This window comes from Meles meles, chromosome 6 (assembly GCF_922984935.1).
Source record: "Meles meles chromosome 6, mMelMel3.1 paternal haplotype, whole genome shotgun sequence".
Lineage (NCBI taxonomy): Eukaryota > Metazoa > Chordata > Mammalia > Carnivora > Mustelidae > Meles > Meles meles.
Genome location: NC_060071.1, coordinates 73,960,356 through 73,975,371, shown reverse-complemented (window position 1 = coordinate 73,975,371; position 15,016 = coordinate 73,960,356). Strand labels below are relative to the sequence as shown.

The 15,016-nt window shown below is 44.5% G+C and overlaps 1 protein-coding gene across 1 annotated transcript in view; it reads right to left on the bottom strand.

Annotated features, from left to right (window-relative positions):
* GLDN (gliomedin) overlaps positions 1–14,299 on the bottom strand; it is a 62,775-nt gene extending 48,476 nt beyond the window's left edge. The window contains exon 1 of the mRNA XM_046010225.1: positions 13,807–14,299. Coding sequence (XP_045866181.1) covers positions 13,807–14,169 — 363 coding nt within the window. The 5' untranslated portion in view covers positions 14,170–14,299. The remainder of the gene's footprint in view (positions 1–13,806) is intronic.
* Positions 14,300–15,016: the final 717 nt, after the last annotated feature.

Sequence of the window (15,016 nt, the reverse complement as noted above, 5' to 3'; positions counted from 1 at the left end):
TGATCTTAAGATCTTGAGATGGGGAACAACATTCTAAGCATAAAAGCAAAAGAAGAGCCCATAAATGAAAGGCTTTATAGATGTGAGTATATGAAATGAAAAATTTTCAACCCCCTTCAAAAGAAAAAAACTCTAGAAATAAAATGAAAAGACAGGAAATACCCAAGGCCACAAGGTGTGGTACAAAGAACACAGGCTTTGGAATCGGATCCAGCTCCATCTGATCTGAATTCCTGTTCTTTTACTCGCTCTGTGATCTTGAGCAACTTAACCTCTCAAAGCCTCAGTGACCTGTCGACCATGTAGAAATTACCCAAGGCCATGTGTTTTCTTCCCCTTGGTATAATTAAAGGGTGCCTAATTGGGGCCCCTGGGTGGCTCAGTTGGCTAAACGTCCAGCTCTTGATCTCAGGGTTGTGAGACTGAGCTCCATGTTTGGCTCCGTGCTGGGTGTAGAGCTAAGTGCCTAACTGAACTATAAGCACCCAAAACAAGGTAAAACTCACAACATCCAGCAACCAATAACAAATTACCAGATCTGCAAAGAAGCAGGAAAACAGAACCAACCCTTAATGAGGGGTTCCCAGACTCGTATGCAGCTCCCTTGTTGACTTCTTCACATGGAGCTCTAAAGGAAATCTTAGTGTTAACATGCCCCACACTGAACTCCTGATAGTCCCCACAAACATCTGTAGTTCTGCTGTCTCAGTTACTGGCCACTAACCTTGAGGTCATTTAACATGTTCCCCCCACCCATGCCTATATTCAGGCTGTCAGAAAATTCTATCAGTTTGACCATCAGACATATGTAGACACTGTCCACTCCTTACCATATCTGCTCCTTACGGTACCTGCTGCCAGCACCTTGATCTAAGCCCCTCTCTTCTTTCACTTGGATTATCACAACAGCTACATAGAAAGCCTCCCTGCTTCCACTGCCCACTCCGGCCCCACACAGAGTCTAGTCTAATTACAGTGATTTCCTTGAAAAGGTAGGTCACTTCTCCCATTCCTCTGCCTAAAATCTTCCAAAGACTCCCCCTTCAGGCCAGTGTCCTTACAACAGCCCACAAAGCAACGTGTGAACCGTTCTCCAGTTCCTTCAGTTTTCTCTCTGACCTCCTTTCTGACCCAGTTCTCCCTCCCACTCTCTCTGCTCCATTCTCCTTCCTCAGGGCCTTTGCACTTGCTGTTCCCTCTGTCTGAATAGCCCTTCCTCAGATATCCATATGGCTCACTTCCTCCTCCTTCAAGTTTTTGCTCAAATGCCACTTTCTCAGCGGGGCTTTCCCCACCCACATGATTTATAATTCCATCTTCATCTTCCCCCTCTCTAATCATCACCTCTGCTATCATTTTCCATAGCATTCATCACCTTCTAATACTGTAGATAATCATGTACTTTGGTTTTTGCCTGCCCTTCCCTTCAGAATATAAAGTCCAAGAGGACAGGGATTTGTAGGCTTTCTTCAGACTATTTCACACACAACCACAATAGTGCCTGGGACATAGTAGGTGCTCAATAACCACATATTGAATGAACAAATCTCTGACAGTAGAGTAGGCCTCTAAGTCTTATCGATACCTGACACCATCTCCTATTTGGTGAGTAGCATGAATTCTGAGGAAGGAATTTTAAAAATGCCCCAGGGCCCACCAAAACCCTCAGCAGGGCAAGAAACCAAATTCAGAAACTGACAGATACCTTCTTTAGATGTGTACTTGTTGAGTTGTAGATGAATTCATCAGTGAAGAGGTATTTGTCAACTACCTCACTAGAAGCATAGCAAAGAACGGTGAGATGTATTTAAAGAGACAAGGTGACTGAAGGTGACAAATTGGAGACCAAAACTGTGCACAGAGTTTTAGTTTGCGTGGTACAGATATGTAAGTGCAGAAGGAGTTAGGGAAGGAAAAGATGAGTGTTTTGAAGTGACTGAGAATCACTTGTCCCCTCCTGGCCTCTAATGGAGCTCTCTGAAGCATGAGTGTTGCTGGAATAATCTTTCACCAACCATTAATAACAACACTTTGTGCTCATATTGTTCCCTTCAACAGGCATCTTCAGATAATTTCTGATTTATCTAAGCATTTTTATTCTTACCTTTAGTCAGAAAAGTATATATAAACTATAACAAGTAACTTGTCAGTGATGGGGGAATGGACAAAGAATTAAACCATTATCCCCAAACTCTGCCCTGTGGCATTCTTTGTAACATAGCAAAAACATTTGTGAAGATGTTTTATCAATCTACTCCTTGCTCAGCCCCCTCCTCCCTCCCCTTTGTATCAGGGAATAGCTATTCGTGGTTACTCCAGAAAACATTTGGAGGAGGTCCTTAGGGGTGAGATGCTCACCCACAAAATAATTATTGATTCTATTAGCCTTGGAACACTGGCTGGATGGGATCATTGGTTTGACAAATATGTTGTTCCTATAGGGTTCAAAAAATTTTGGTCAGTGAAAGAATAAATGCATGAGTTCACATTGAACATGAATAAAGATATTTGCAAATTATATTTAATATAATTAGATTCCCTAAAAAATATCTATCTATCTATCTATATAGATATATATATGTATATATGTATTGGAATACATATATATGTATATATGTATTGGAATATATATATATATATGTATACATGTATTCCAAAGATTCCTGAGATTCCAAACTTTAGAGTCATCCTAGGATCTGCCCTTTCTTTGGCAAATTGCGTTGATTCAATTGACATTATTTTTATTACAAGGTTTCAGAATTCCCTGAAGCTCAGAAAGGAAGCATTTGAGATATACTAAAATATCAGTAATAATAAGCTAACACATACTGAGTTGTAGACACCACACCAAGGACTTTACCTGAGTTACTGAATTAAATCCTTATGGTAGACACTGCTGTCATTGCCTTCTTAAGGATGAGAAAACGGAGGCACAGAGAGTTTGACCTGTCAAAGGTCAAACACCTAAAAGGGAGCCAGGAGGAAACACACAGTATGATTCTAGCACTCACTGTAAAGGCTTTGCCTCTGCCTTTTCCTTTTTAGGCTTGTAAAGCCCTTTCTCTTAGAGCAAACACAGAGTTCTTGGAAGCAGGATGTTCTCCTTTCCCTGAATGCTTTCTTTCCTTAGTAGACCTCTCCTCCCACCCTTTTTCTCCCTCTCTTTTCATCTCATATTTAATCTCGAAACAAATTTAGCATCCTCACTTAAAATTTTTTAAAATTATTTTTTTAGAGGGTGGGGAGGGGACAAGAGAGAGACAGAGAGAAAATCTTAAACAGGCCCCATGCCCAACATGGAGTCCAATAGAGAGCTTGATCTCAGAACCCCAAGACCATGACCTGAGCAGAAATCAAGAGTTGGAAGCTTAACTGAATGAGCCGCCCAGATGTCCCCTGGCATCCTCACTTCTGAATTAACCTGCTTCAGTGTTTCCTCAATTCTGCTTGTGATGTCTTCACTCTTCTCAGTGTTGGATGGATCTGGACCAGATGCTTCCTTTCTCTTTCTTATATCCAATTAGTTACCAGTTTAATTTCATTCTTCTGTCTTGGTATTTGTAGGATATAGATCTTCTTCTCCATTTCTGATGCCACCACCTTAGCCAGACATCAATTCTTTTTTTTGCCTGGACCAAGGCAATAACTTCCCACCTTTCTTCTCGCCTCTGGTCTCTCCACCGCTTGTCCTGCACTACACACAAGACCAATCCTACAAAACCACTTTCTTCATGACTCCTTCCCATTGAAAGATCAACAATGCTCCCAATTGTCTGTCAGATTCATTCTCAACTTCTTGAAAGTGTAAATTGAAGGAATTCCCCTCCCCATAGCTCAAACTCTCCAGTGCGGGAAGATCTTCTTGGTCCCTTGCTCTTCCAGCCTGTGACCATTGTCATTCCAGTCCCTCGAGCTTGGCTTAAGTTCTTCTCTGTCCTTGGAATGATTCACCCTCCTTGCCTGCCCAAATCTTACCAACCCCACATTGTCCACTTGAAGTTCTGTCTCCTCCATGAAATCTTCCTTCATCACTTTAGTGAGAATTGATTTTCTCTCTTCTTGACTGCCCTGATGCTTACCACACAGCTCACTATGAAGGATTTTCCCCTAACGGTCTCCCTGTTCAGTGAGATTGTTTCCAAGGTCCTCAAGTGTTACCTAGAGGGAGAAGGCATTTTCCACCTTGGAGTGAAAATGAATCCAGATTCCAACAGTCATCCATCAAGTTAATGAAAAACCAGGGGATTATTTTGCAGTTGTCAGTTCATCATTTTAGCTCAGATATAGTTAGCCACAATTTTTCCCCAAGTACTTTACATACAGCCCAGGCAGGGTCTCCAAAGTTCCCAGCACTTTGGTGAATACAGGAAACTTTCTGAATGGCAGATGAAAGGTTACTCTACCTATTGCATTCAGAACAAACTCCACAAATTGCATTTTGAATCGATCTTCAGTTGGTCTTGTTGTTTTAACTCTACTTTTCAGTAAAGAAAATTGTGGCTTGAACTTTAGTTAAACTAGAAGTAAATTATGTCTACTTAAAATACAGAGCTGTTGAAACCCAAAGAGCTACATAAAAGAACTGATGGGCTGAAAAATGCTCTCTTTGTAGCAGAATCACAACCGAAAACTTCAGTTTATTTCACACAACATGACCTTTAGTCTGTAGATAAAATGCATGTAAATTAAGCTTAAATGTCAACGAGATTTGACCAAGGATTTCTTCTATGGGAGTGATGAGGGAGGTGGGGAGGGGGGGCGGAGGGCAGGAGTTTGAGGAATGCAGAGGAAAAAAAAAAAAAAAAGCTTCCCCCACCCCCCCCTCAGAAAATGTGTTTTGTCAGATCTGAAGCCTGTTCTGACAGTTTCCACATATGTAATCCAATCCTGGAGAACAGGAGACCCCTAAGAAGTAAATTGTTTTTCTTTCTTAGAAGTTGTTTTCACTGTACCTTCAGCTCACATTTTGTCAGTTTTCCAAATGAAAGCAACCAAAACATTTTTTAGGACTGCCACTGACAGGAAGCAGTAGGAGCTGACAACCGCTGAGCCACTCAGAAAGGGGGTCAAGATGACTCCCTCCTAGTGGGTGTCAAAGCTTGTCATCGGTGGCCACGTAGAAGGGATAGGGGCCTGGGAAATCCTGACCAGTTTGAGAAGCCCTGTCATCCTGTCAAGGTTAACTCTTTTGCTTTCATGACAAGGTGATTTAGGCTGGTGTGATGTCTGTCTGCTATCAAGAAGCCAAATATGATCCCGAAGCAGCAGTTGACAGAAGCACGTGTGAACAGAAAACCTGGCATTCTGAGGGAACTGGTGATAAACCATAAGCCCAGAAAGAAGACGCTGAGATAATGGGGCAAGAAGGGCTAACAAAAAAGTAAGAGTGAAAAATCTTCATAACAGCAACAACGAAGAGCTCCTGGGAACCTGAATACACCAGGTGCTGTTCTTGACCTACCTCCTCTCCCTTAACCCCCCTACGGACACTATGAGGTGCACGTTACTATCTCAAGCTTTATAGGTGAGGAAACTGAAATTTGGAGCAGTTAAGACTCACCCAAGGTCGCCCAGCTACAAGGCTGTGGGCCTAGGATATGAATCCCTCCGACTCCCTAGTTCGCTCTGCTCACCGCCACAACGTATTCAGGGAAGCATCCGGGAAGGAGAATTTGTCTGAGAATCTAAGAGTGAGGAAGGAATCCCAGGTTGCTCCACGCAGTGGCTGAAGGTGGCAGGAGTACTGTGTGTTGGTGAGCCTGAGCCAGCGGTAGAACAGATCCTGGGACAAGGGCACTGGGGATGATAAAAAACCTCCTGGCATTGGAAGCCTTCTGGAACTCACGCAGAAATTTCTCTCAGCCTGTGGACTGGGGGCAGTGCCACGAACAGGCAGGCTGGCCTGGGGGTTCTGCTCTCTCCCCAGAGTGGAGGGAGGGGGATGCATGTGGCATGTGGCTTTGAGTTCCAAAGGCAAAAAATTCTTTCCGTCCCTGGCATAGAGGCAGCATAGGCTGAGGGAAATGCAGGAATGCCATTCATGTGATCAACACAACTGCTCTGTTCTCGTGGGTCCAGGTGCTCAGTCTTGGCCCACTTGTGTTTTAATGTCCTTAGAGAATCATGCCAACTGTATATCTACATTGAGTGACTTATTTCCATGTATGCAAAATGTGTTTTGATAAAGTGTCTGAAGCTAGTAAGGAGCTAGCTCTCCCCTGACTTCCTCAACGTGCCATCATGAGTTAATTTTATGGATGTGTTCCCAGTACCAATAGCAGACAAAAATCTTAGCAGACACATAGCTTCAAGTTCTCCCCACCCTTAACTGACACTCAGAAATGGCTTCTGACATGTAAACCAACCACAGTGTCAGGTGTGACATCCCAAGTGCCCACATGCACCTGCTGCTATGACAAAAGCCATGCAGACATACCTCCCAGGCACTGCATGCTGGCTTGTGCCTTTGGCTGCCCTGTCTTTTCTTGTTCTTCTGTATCAGGCCTCTGATCTCTCATCAGGGACTGTTCCATAGGACCTAATGGGGTACAAACCTCTCCCTTCAATTGGAATTGAAGAGAACAATGGAGTTTGAAGCAAGGCTTAGATATGGAGTTAGTGTTGGTTAAATGCTGTCCTAACATGACTGTTCTTGACTTGGGGAGCTGGCCTAGAAGGAGCAAAAGGCCTGAGGGTCAGATTGGCCCAGCAGCCCCCTTCCAAGGTGGGGCTGCTCTTTGGGTCAACTCAATTCTAGATTCTGTCTCCTTGGGGGAGGTCTTAAAACCCTGTCAGAACGGCTAAAATTAACAAGTCAGGAAACAGATGTTGGCAAGCATGTGGAGAAAGGGGAACCCTCTTACACTGTTGGTAGGAATGCAAGCTAGTACAGTCACTCTGGAAAACAGCATGGAGGTTCCTCAAAAACTTGAAAATAGAGCTACCCTAAGACCCAGCAATTGTACTTCTGGATATTTACTCTAAAGATACTAATGTAGTGATCCAAAGGGGCACCTGCACCCCAGTGTTTATAGTAGCAATGTCTACAATAGCCAAATTATGGATAGAGCCCAGATGTCCATGGACAGTTGAATGGATAAAGAAGATATCACACACACACACACACACACACACACACACACACACACAAAATGGAATGTTATGTAACCATCAAACATGAAATCATGCCATTTGCCAATGACACTGGTACAACTAGGGGGTATTATGCTAAGCAAATTAAGTCAATCAGAGAAAGGCAAATACCGTATGATTTCATTCTCAGGTGGGATTTAAGAAACAAATAGATAAACATTAGGGGAAGGGACGGGAAAATAAAATAAGATAAAAACAGAAAGGGGAGCAAACTGTAAGAGACTCTTAACTCTGGGGAAAAAAACCGAGGGTTGCTGGAGGGAAGGTGGGTGGGAGGTTGGGCTAAATGGGTGATGGGCATTAAGGAGGGCATGTGATGTATCTCATGAGCCTTGGTGTTATAGTGTTATATGCAACTATGAACCACTAAATTCTACCCTTAAGCTAAAAAAAAAAAAAAAAAAAACCCACAAAAAAACAAAATTAAAAAAACCCCCAGGGTTAGCCCAATCCTAGAATAACCCTGATTTCGTTGCTTAGGTTCTCCAAAGGAACAGCCCCCAGTGTCACGGCCACTCTGACGGAGGACAGTCTAATGAGGAGTTGGCAAGCTTTTTCTATAAAGGGCCAAAAAGAAAATATTTTAGGCTTTGTGGGCCATATGGTTTCTGCTGCAGCTACTCAGTTCTGCTGTTGTTGTGCGAAAGTAGTCACAGACGATATGTGAACAAACGGGCATAGCTGTATTCCAATAAAACCTTATTTATGATGACTGAAATCTGAATTTCACATAATGTTTGCACGCCACAAAATATTCTTCTTCCTTTGGTTTTTTAACCCTTTAAAGGTGTAAAAAAAAATCATTCTTACTTTGTGGGTTTGCAGGTGGCAGGCTTGACTTGGCTATAGGGCACAGTCTACTGTCCCCGGTCTGAATCCTCAGCTTTTACACCATCTGGAGGTGACTGACTCGAAGAGGTAGGAAAGGGAGGTAAACCCTGACACAGCCAATTTAGGCCTTTCAGGGAGCTAGCATCTCTGTAAGCAGGACCTGTGGCTATAGGTAACATGATTCCACCCCATAAACAAGATAATGTACAGATCCATGTAATTCATTACATTCATTACATTCATCATGAAAAGCTCTGTTTGTTACAATACTGCGTTAGACAGCTCAAGACAATTGGCATTTCTTCCTTGAGAACTATCCTCAGAACTGGACCACAGGCTTTTGAAAAAGCCACAGTGCTGGGAAATCTCCATCCACTGAAGATGGGGTTGATTTTTAGAAACAGCCAAAAAACTAAACAAAACCCAGACCAAACTAAACACACAAAGAAACCTAGCTCCACTCAACCAACAATAACAATGGCACAGTTACTAGTACCCTTGCAGAACCAGGGTGGGAACTACATGGAGGAGGGGGACGTGGTGGAGCTAAACAAGGCCATTTCTGTTCAAAACCATGCATGATTATAAGATGAGACTGCTGGGAACTAAGCTTGGTAGTCCTAACAATGTGAGTGTTGTTTGGTCAACACGCTCAGCCAGTTAAAAACAATTTTTTGGAATTTTTTGGTCAATATTTCAAAGCCAAGAGATTTCACATAAAAAGTCAGATTTTGTTACTTCAAAAAACAAACAAACAAACAAAAAAAACCACAAAAGATCAGGCACACTGAGCTCTTGCTCTTGTACAGGAACAACCAGGGAGAGCCCACCCCCCTCCCCTTTAGAAAGAGCACAAACTTCAGGCTGGCAGAGTCTCCACCATGCCCTACTACCCCCCAGTCCAGGGGCAGCACCCATGTAACTTTGTGGTTATGGCCTTTTCACTCACAATTAGAATAACACAATCACATGGTTCCAAAGTCAACATAATACACAAAGCTACACAGTGAGAGGCTCATTCCCATCTTATCCCCATCCACCCTAAGTAAAGCACTTTTGTTAATATCTTCACTTATTTTTCCACTTCTTCCTTACACGAGGTAATACAATATACATATATTTCCTGTCTTGCTTTCTTCCCTTAGAATATATCCTAAGGATTATTCCAATAACAGGACATAGAGAATTTCCTCGTTCTCATTTTACAGCTACCTCTCCCAGTGAGTGCATAGGTTGACCTATTAAAATAATTCCGTATTCTGTATGGATGGGCACAGGTTGTGATAGTCTTTAGCTTTTACCAATATTCTACAGTGAATATGTGCATATGTCATTTCATAGGTGATGAAGTCTGTCATGCAGGATAAGTTCCCACAATTGAGACTGCTGGGTCACAGGGTAAATGTATTTATAATATTTTAGGTACTGCCAAATGGCCTTGCCCATGGGTTGTACCATTTTGTGGTCCAGACAGCAATGCAAAAGCGTGTCTATTTCCCTTCCACTTCCTCAGGAGAATGTGTGGTTAAACTTTTGTAGTTTTGTTAGACAGGTAAAAATTATGTTTCAGGACAGGTGCAATTTGCATTCTAAAACCAAGACATCTTTTTTCACATGTTTACCTAGAGACACTTGTATTTCTTTTTTCTTTTTTTAGAAGATTTTATTTATTTATTTGTCAGAGAGAGCATGAGCACAGGCAGACAGAGTGGCAGGCAGAGACAGAGAGAAAAGCAGGCTCCCTGCTGAGCAAGGAGCCCAATGTGGGACTCAATCCCAGGGCGCTAGGATCATGACCTGAGCTGAAGGCAGCCGCTTAACCAACTGAGCCACCCAGGCATCCCAAGACATTTGCATTTCTTTTACTGAAAACTATGCTCCATTTTCCTATTGGATACCTATTTCTGCTGATTTTTTTTATTAAATTCTTGTTTTTTTCTTATAAACTTATAGGAATTATACATATATATATCCCCACCACATATTATATATATGATTAGCCCTGCGTCTATGATATGAGGTGCAAATATTTTTTTTCCCAGTTTGTCCTTTATCTTTTGCCTATGTTTGTGAGGTGTATGTTTGTTTTTGTTGTTGTTTGCCATCCAGATGTTTTGTTCTTGTGTGTGCTTTTTAAGCTGTCGTTAAATTTATTCACTCTTTGCTTCTGGCTTTTGATTTGTTGGAAAGAAATTTGGCCCATTCCAACATTAAAAATGCATTTACCCATATTTCCTCCGTAGTTTCAGGGTTTTCTTTTTTAAAAACGTAAATCTTCAACCCATTGAGAGCTTGTTATGACACACATTGTGAGAAGTAAAATCTTTTTCCTACTGGGGGCTTGACCCTAGATTTTGGACGGGATGATGAGGCTTCCAGAACATCAATAAGTATAAGACCTGGAAAATGGGATGAGAGAGCAGCTGATGGGAGAAGTGAGATGTGGGTGGTGTAAGGTGGGATGGGGTCTAGACGGGAGTCCCCTCACCTGCGGGAGCTCCTGGCAGATGGCTTCCCATCACTGGTCTAGCTCAGTGGTACCCAGGACCCTTATTACTTTTCTCCAAAGTACCCACTTACTCTGAAGGGTTTAATGTGTTTGGTTGTACGAAACTAACTGTTCTAAGTAATGACTAGTTATGTTGCCCTTCTAACAACCAGTTTCCGGGCAGAATGTGCTAACCGAAATTACCATGCTGAGTTGATATACTTTCAGCCAAAAGCACAGAATTCTGGAGTGTCAGATAGCTTGAGGAAGCTCATCTTAGATAAATGAGCCATTTGGAAGACTTTTTTTAAATGCTGACATTAGTCTGCTGACATTAGCTTATTTCTTGGTTTCTCTGTCTTTAAGGACATGGAACCACAGTGAGGGGACCTCTGATCTCATCCTCATTCAGAACCTATTGGTACTTATAACAGGGTGGGGAAAGGTGTGACTTCAACCATACGGAGTGTGCACACTGATCTCCACACTGTATACTAAACAGTTCTCTAAGCAACTTTTCTAGTAGAGGTGCCCATGAAAGGGCTTTCTTTTCTTTTTTTTTAAGATTCTGTATGTATTTATTTAAAGATTTTATTTATTTATTTGAGAGAGAGAGTGCACACGAGCAGGGGCAGAGGGAGAAGAAGAGGGAGAAGCAGACTCCCTGCTGAGCAGGGAGCCTGACATAGGACTTGATCCCGGGATCATGCACTGAGCCAAAGGCAGATGCTTAGCCAAAGGCAGAATTAGCCACCTAGGCAGCCCTGAAAGTACCCTTTAAAACATTGTTTCCTCATGTGAATAATTCTGTATTCTGAGAAAAAAAACAGGGAGTAAAAATGAGAAAAATGTGCCAAGATGAATGATGCTAGAATAAAGTAAAAGGCTTTCAGCAATAAAATGGGTACCTCTGCTTGAGCAAAATGTGGGAACAAGATGCTCAATGTTGCTCACTGTCAGCTGGAAGGCTTGTCAATGTCCAGGCATGCCAGACTGCACCTCTAACAGTTAACTCAGAATCTCTGGTGGTGGGATCTAGGTATCAGTCATTTTGAAAGCTCCCTATGTGATTTCAGTGTGCAACCACCACTCTTGAACCATGCTGTTCAAAGTGAGGTCCTCAAAATGGCAACATTGGTGTCAGTGGGAGCTTATGAGAAATGCAGAATCTCAAGCTGGAAATTGGACCTTCTGAGTCAGAACCTGCATTTGAACAAGATCTTCAAGGTATTCACCTGCTTATTACAGTAGAGAAACAGTGATCTAGAGCAGCTTTCTCAGAGTGGCACCTGGAACCACCTGTATCTAACTCACCGAGGGGCTGGGAAGGTAGGAGAATGGGGAGTCTCATACTTACTAAGGAAGACAATTCTGAAGATGATCATTTTATAAGTGTGAGGGTGGGACAGTGGAATCTGCGTTTCAATGTGTTTCCAGGTGACCCCCTCCCCTACTGCTTGAGAATTTGAGAACAACCAGCAATAAGACAGCTACTCTCTCCCAACCTGCATGGAAATTCCCTCAAAGCATATCCATTACAATGGGGGATGAACTGGTGATAATCTATGAATGCCTCTCAGCCCAACAAATGTGATGTTTCTGCTCTCTGACCTCTAACAGAGCAGGTGGTGATAGTTAAATCTAGCTCTCAGATTAACACAGAAATGGATCTCTGTTCTCTTGGGTTAGTGACTGAACAAGCTTTAATACACAAGCTTCTACGTTAAAAGCCGGATTAAAAACATAAAATTGTTGATGCTCAGATGCATCCTTCTTGAAGCGTTTCAAAAAATCCTCAAAATGCATGGCAGAGAGTAGAGAAAGAGTTAATTCCCTGAAAGGAGATTCCTTCACTTTACAGAGGTCTTTTAATTTTTTTTTTTTTTTTTTTTTTTTTTTTTTTTTTTTTTGCTTGGGGGCACCTGGGTGGCTCAGTCCTTAAGCTTCTGTCTTAGCCTCAGGTCATGATGGGGGGGTGGTTTCCTGGGATGGAGCCCTGTGTCTGGCTCCCTGCTTGGTGGGGAGCCTGCTTCTCCCTCTCCTGTTCCCCCTTGCTTGTGTTCCCTCTCTCGCTGTGCCTCTCTCTGTCAAATTAAAAAAAAAAAAATCAGACATTAAATTTAAAAAAAAAATTTTTTTTTTTGCTTGAGCCCAGATTTTTAAATGATAACACGGATGAAAAAAAAAAAAAAGCCAGGAATGGAAAATTTGATCCTCTCAAAAGATGTATTTGCAGTATCTAGTACTTCCATCATGTATTTGTAAAAGCATTTCTGATGCAGAAGCCTTAAATAAGTTTATCTTCAAATCCCTAGGATTCCCAAGTATGGCTCACACTTGACTTGAGGTGCCAGAACTGAAATCTTTGCAGTTGTAAAATCAAATAAGACCAATGCAGTCGTTATGGATAATGAAATGGAAAGGGGGCCTGCCATGTGATCGAAATGTAATCGTTAGATAATTATTGAGTTAAAAATCAGCCAAAGCAAAGACATTTCAAACTGGAAAAAAAAAAAAAGATTTTTGAGGTTTTGCTTTAAAGACCTTAAGAGCAGAGTTTCTTAAACCTTTTTGGGGAATGCAAATCTAATGAAAATCTAATGAAAAGCCATGGACTCTACCCAGATGCACGGCCCCTAAGTGCACACTGGTAATTTCTGGAGTTCCATAGACCCCTGGAGCCCACATGAGAATCTCAGCTTTCACAGAGGATTTTAAGAAAATTTCTCCATTTTGATCTCTCCCATTTGGAACCGCTTTAGACCCAAGAGCAACTTTCTCAGCACCAAAGTTCCAGGTGACTGGTAAAATTAGGGCTGATTGTTTTCCCTTCAACCAATCTTATGAGACTGGTCCGAGGCCAGGTGAAAAGCCAGACCACTAGCTGAAGCCAGGTAAAGAACCCTTTTATTGAAGATGTCTGTGCTCCCAGAAATGTCTTCCCTGTGCTCTCAGGGGGGGCTCCAGCGAGTCTCACAGGCAAAGCCCAGGGCCGCTGTGGCTCCCTTCACCTCAGATCGTGAAAACTTTAATTCAGAGTTAGGAAGGAAAGCAGTCTCTCTTAAACACTGCCTGCACCCCTCGTTTACCTGCAGACCCAAAGATGTCAGAGGTGGAAGACAGCCCTTCACGCCCTCCCCCAATCAACAGAAGAGGAAACGGAAGGGCTAAGTGGCCTGCGAGGGTGACCTCCCCAGCGGGCTCACACCCAGGGCCCTCTCTGGCACCTCGCGGTCTAGCCAGGGGAGCGAGCTCAGGGCGTCAAGGCCAGTCTCCCCACACTGCCCACCGCCCACCCTAGCGGAGGCGCCACGCGGAGCCGAGCCCCCGCCTACCGGCACCATGGAGTAGGTCATCATCATCAGCATGTCGTGGCTCTCGGCGCGGATGTGTGGCGCGGGCTCCCCACCGTGGCTGCGCTTGTTGCGCGCGGCGCTGGCGGGGTCCGGGGGTGGCGCGGGCGCCCTGCGCGGCGTGCGACTCAACTCAGCCAGGAAGGAGCGCACCGCGCTGTCCTCGCGCTGCTCCCGGCCTCGCTGAGCCTCCAGCGCCCGCACCGCCGCGCTCAGCCCGCGCCACTGACACAGCACGAACACGGTGCCCGCAGCATTGAGCGCCGCCAGCAGCGCCACCGCCGCCAGCGCGCCCCGCAGCCCCCAGCCGGAGCCCCCGCGGCCTCGCTCCGCGCCCCTGGCCATGCTCTGCGCACCTCCGGCCGGGCAGGGCTCGCCGCCTCCCACTGGGCAGTCTTTATACGCCGCGGGCAAGCCGTGGGCTGGTGGCAGCGCCGTGAGTCACGCTGCCCTTTGCCCGGGCTGGCGGGGCGGGTTGGGGACAGTAGTGGTGGCGCCTGAGCGGCCCGGAGGGACAGGCGGGCGAGAGGGGGAGAGGAGCAAGTGGAGATGGCCGGTGCGGGGAAGGGGTGGGCCGGGCTCTTGCTCCTGGTGCCTGGCCAAGAAAACAGGCAAACCCAGGTCTCCCTCCCTTTCTCACTGCCCTGCCTGTGGGCATTGTTGTGGCCCAGGCCCGCAGAGTGAGGGTCAGACTGAGGGGGAGACCAGGAATTCTTAAGGCGCGAGAAGTCACTGAATTCCACTCCCTTCTCCCCACACGCTGACCTCTCTGGAGAAAAGGGTCAGCGTGCCCAGATGCCAAGACATATGCCCACTGTTCCTAGGTTTGCTGCTGGGCAGGGACCCAGGCTGCCCATCACGTGGCCACTGTAGACCATGAGATCTTTCGGACCAAAGGGATGGAGAGAGACAAAGAGACCGTTCGCATTGGAGGGTTAAAAAGGCCACCCATCAGAATGAGAAAAGCCTTGCCCTCCCTGAGAAGGAGTCCTCTGTGAAGGAGATTTCTAGGATGTGACAGGCCAAGAACTCTGACATGAGATCCATATCTAGGAGACAGCAGGGTGAGGAGAAAAAAAACTTCAGGGTGGAAATCAGGATACCTGATTCTAAGCCCATTCTGCTACTACTCAGCTAAAGGGCTTTGTGCATGTCCCAAGACCACTCTGAATTGATTCTGAGGTGCTTTCTG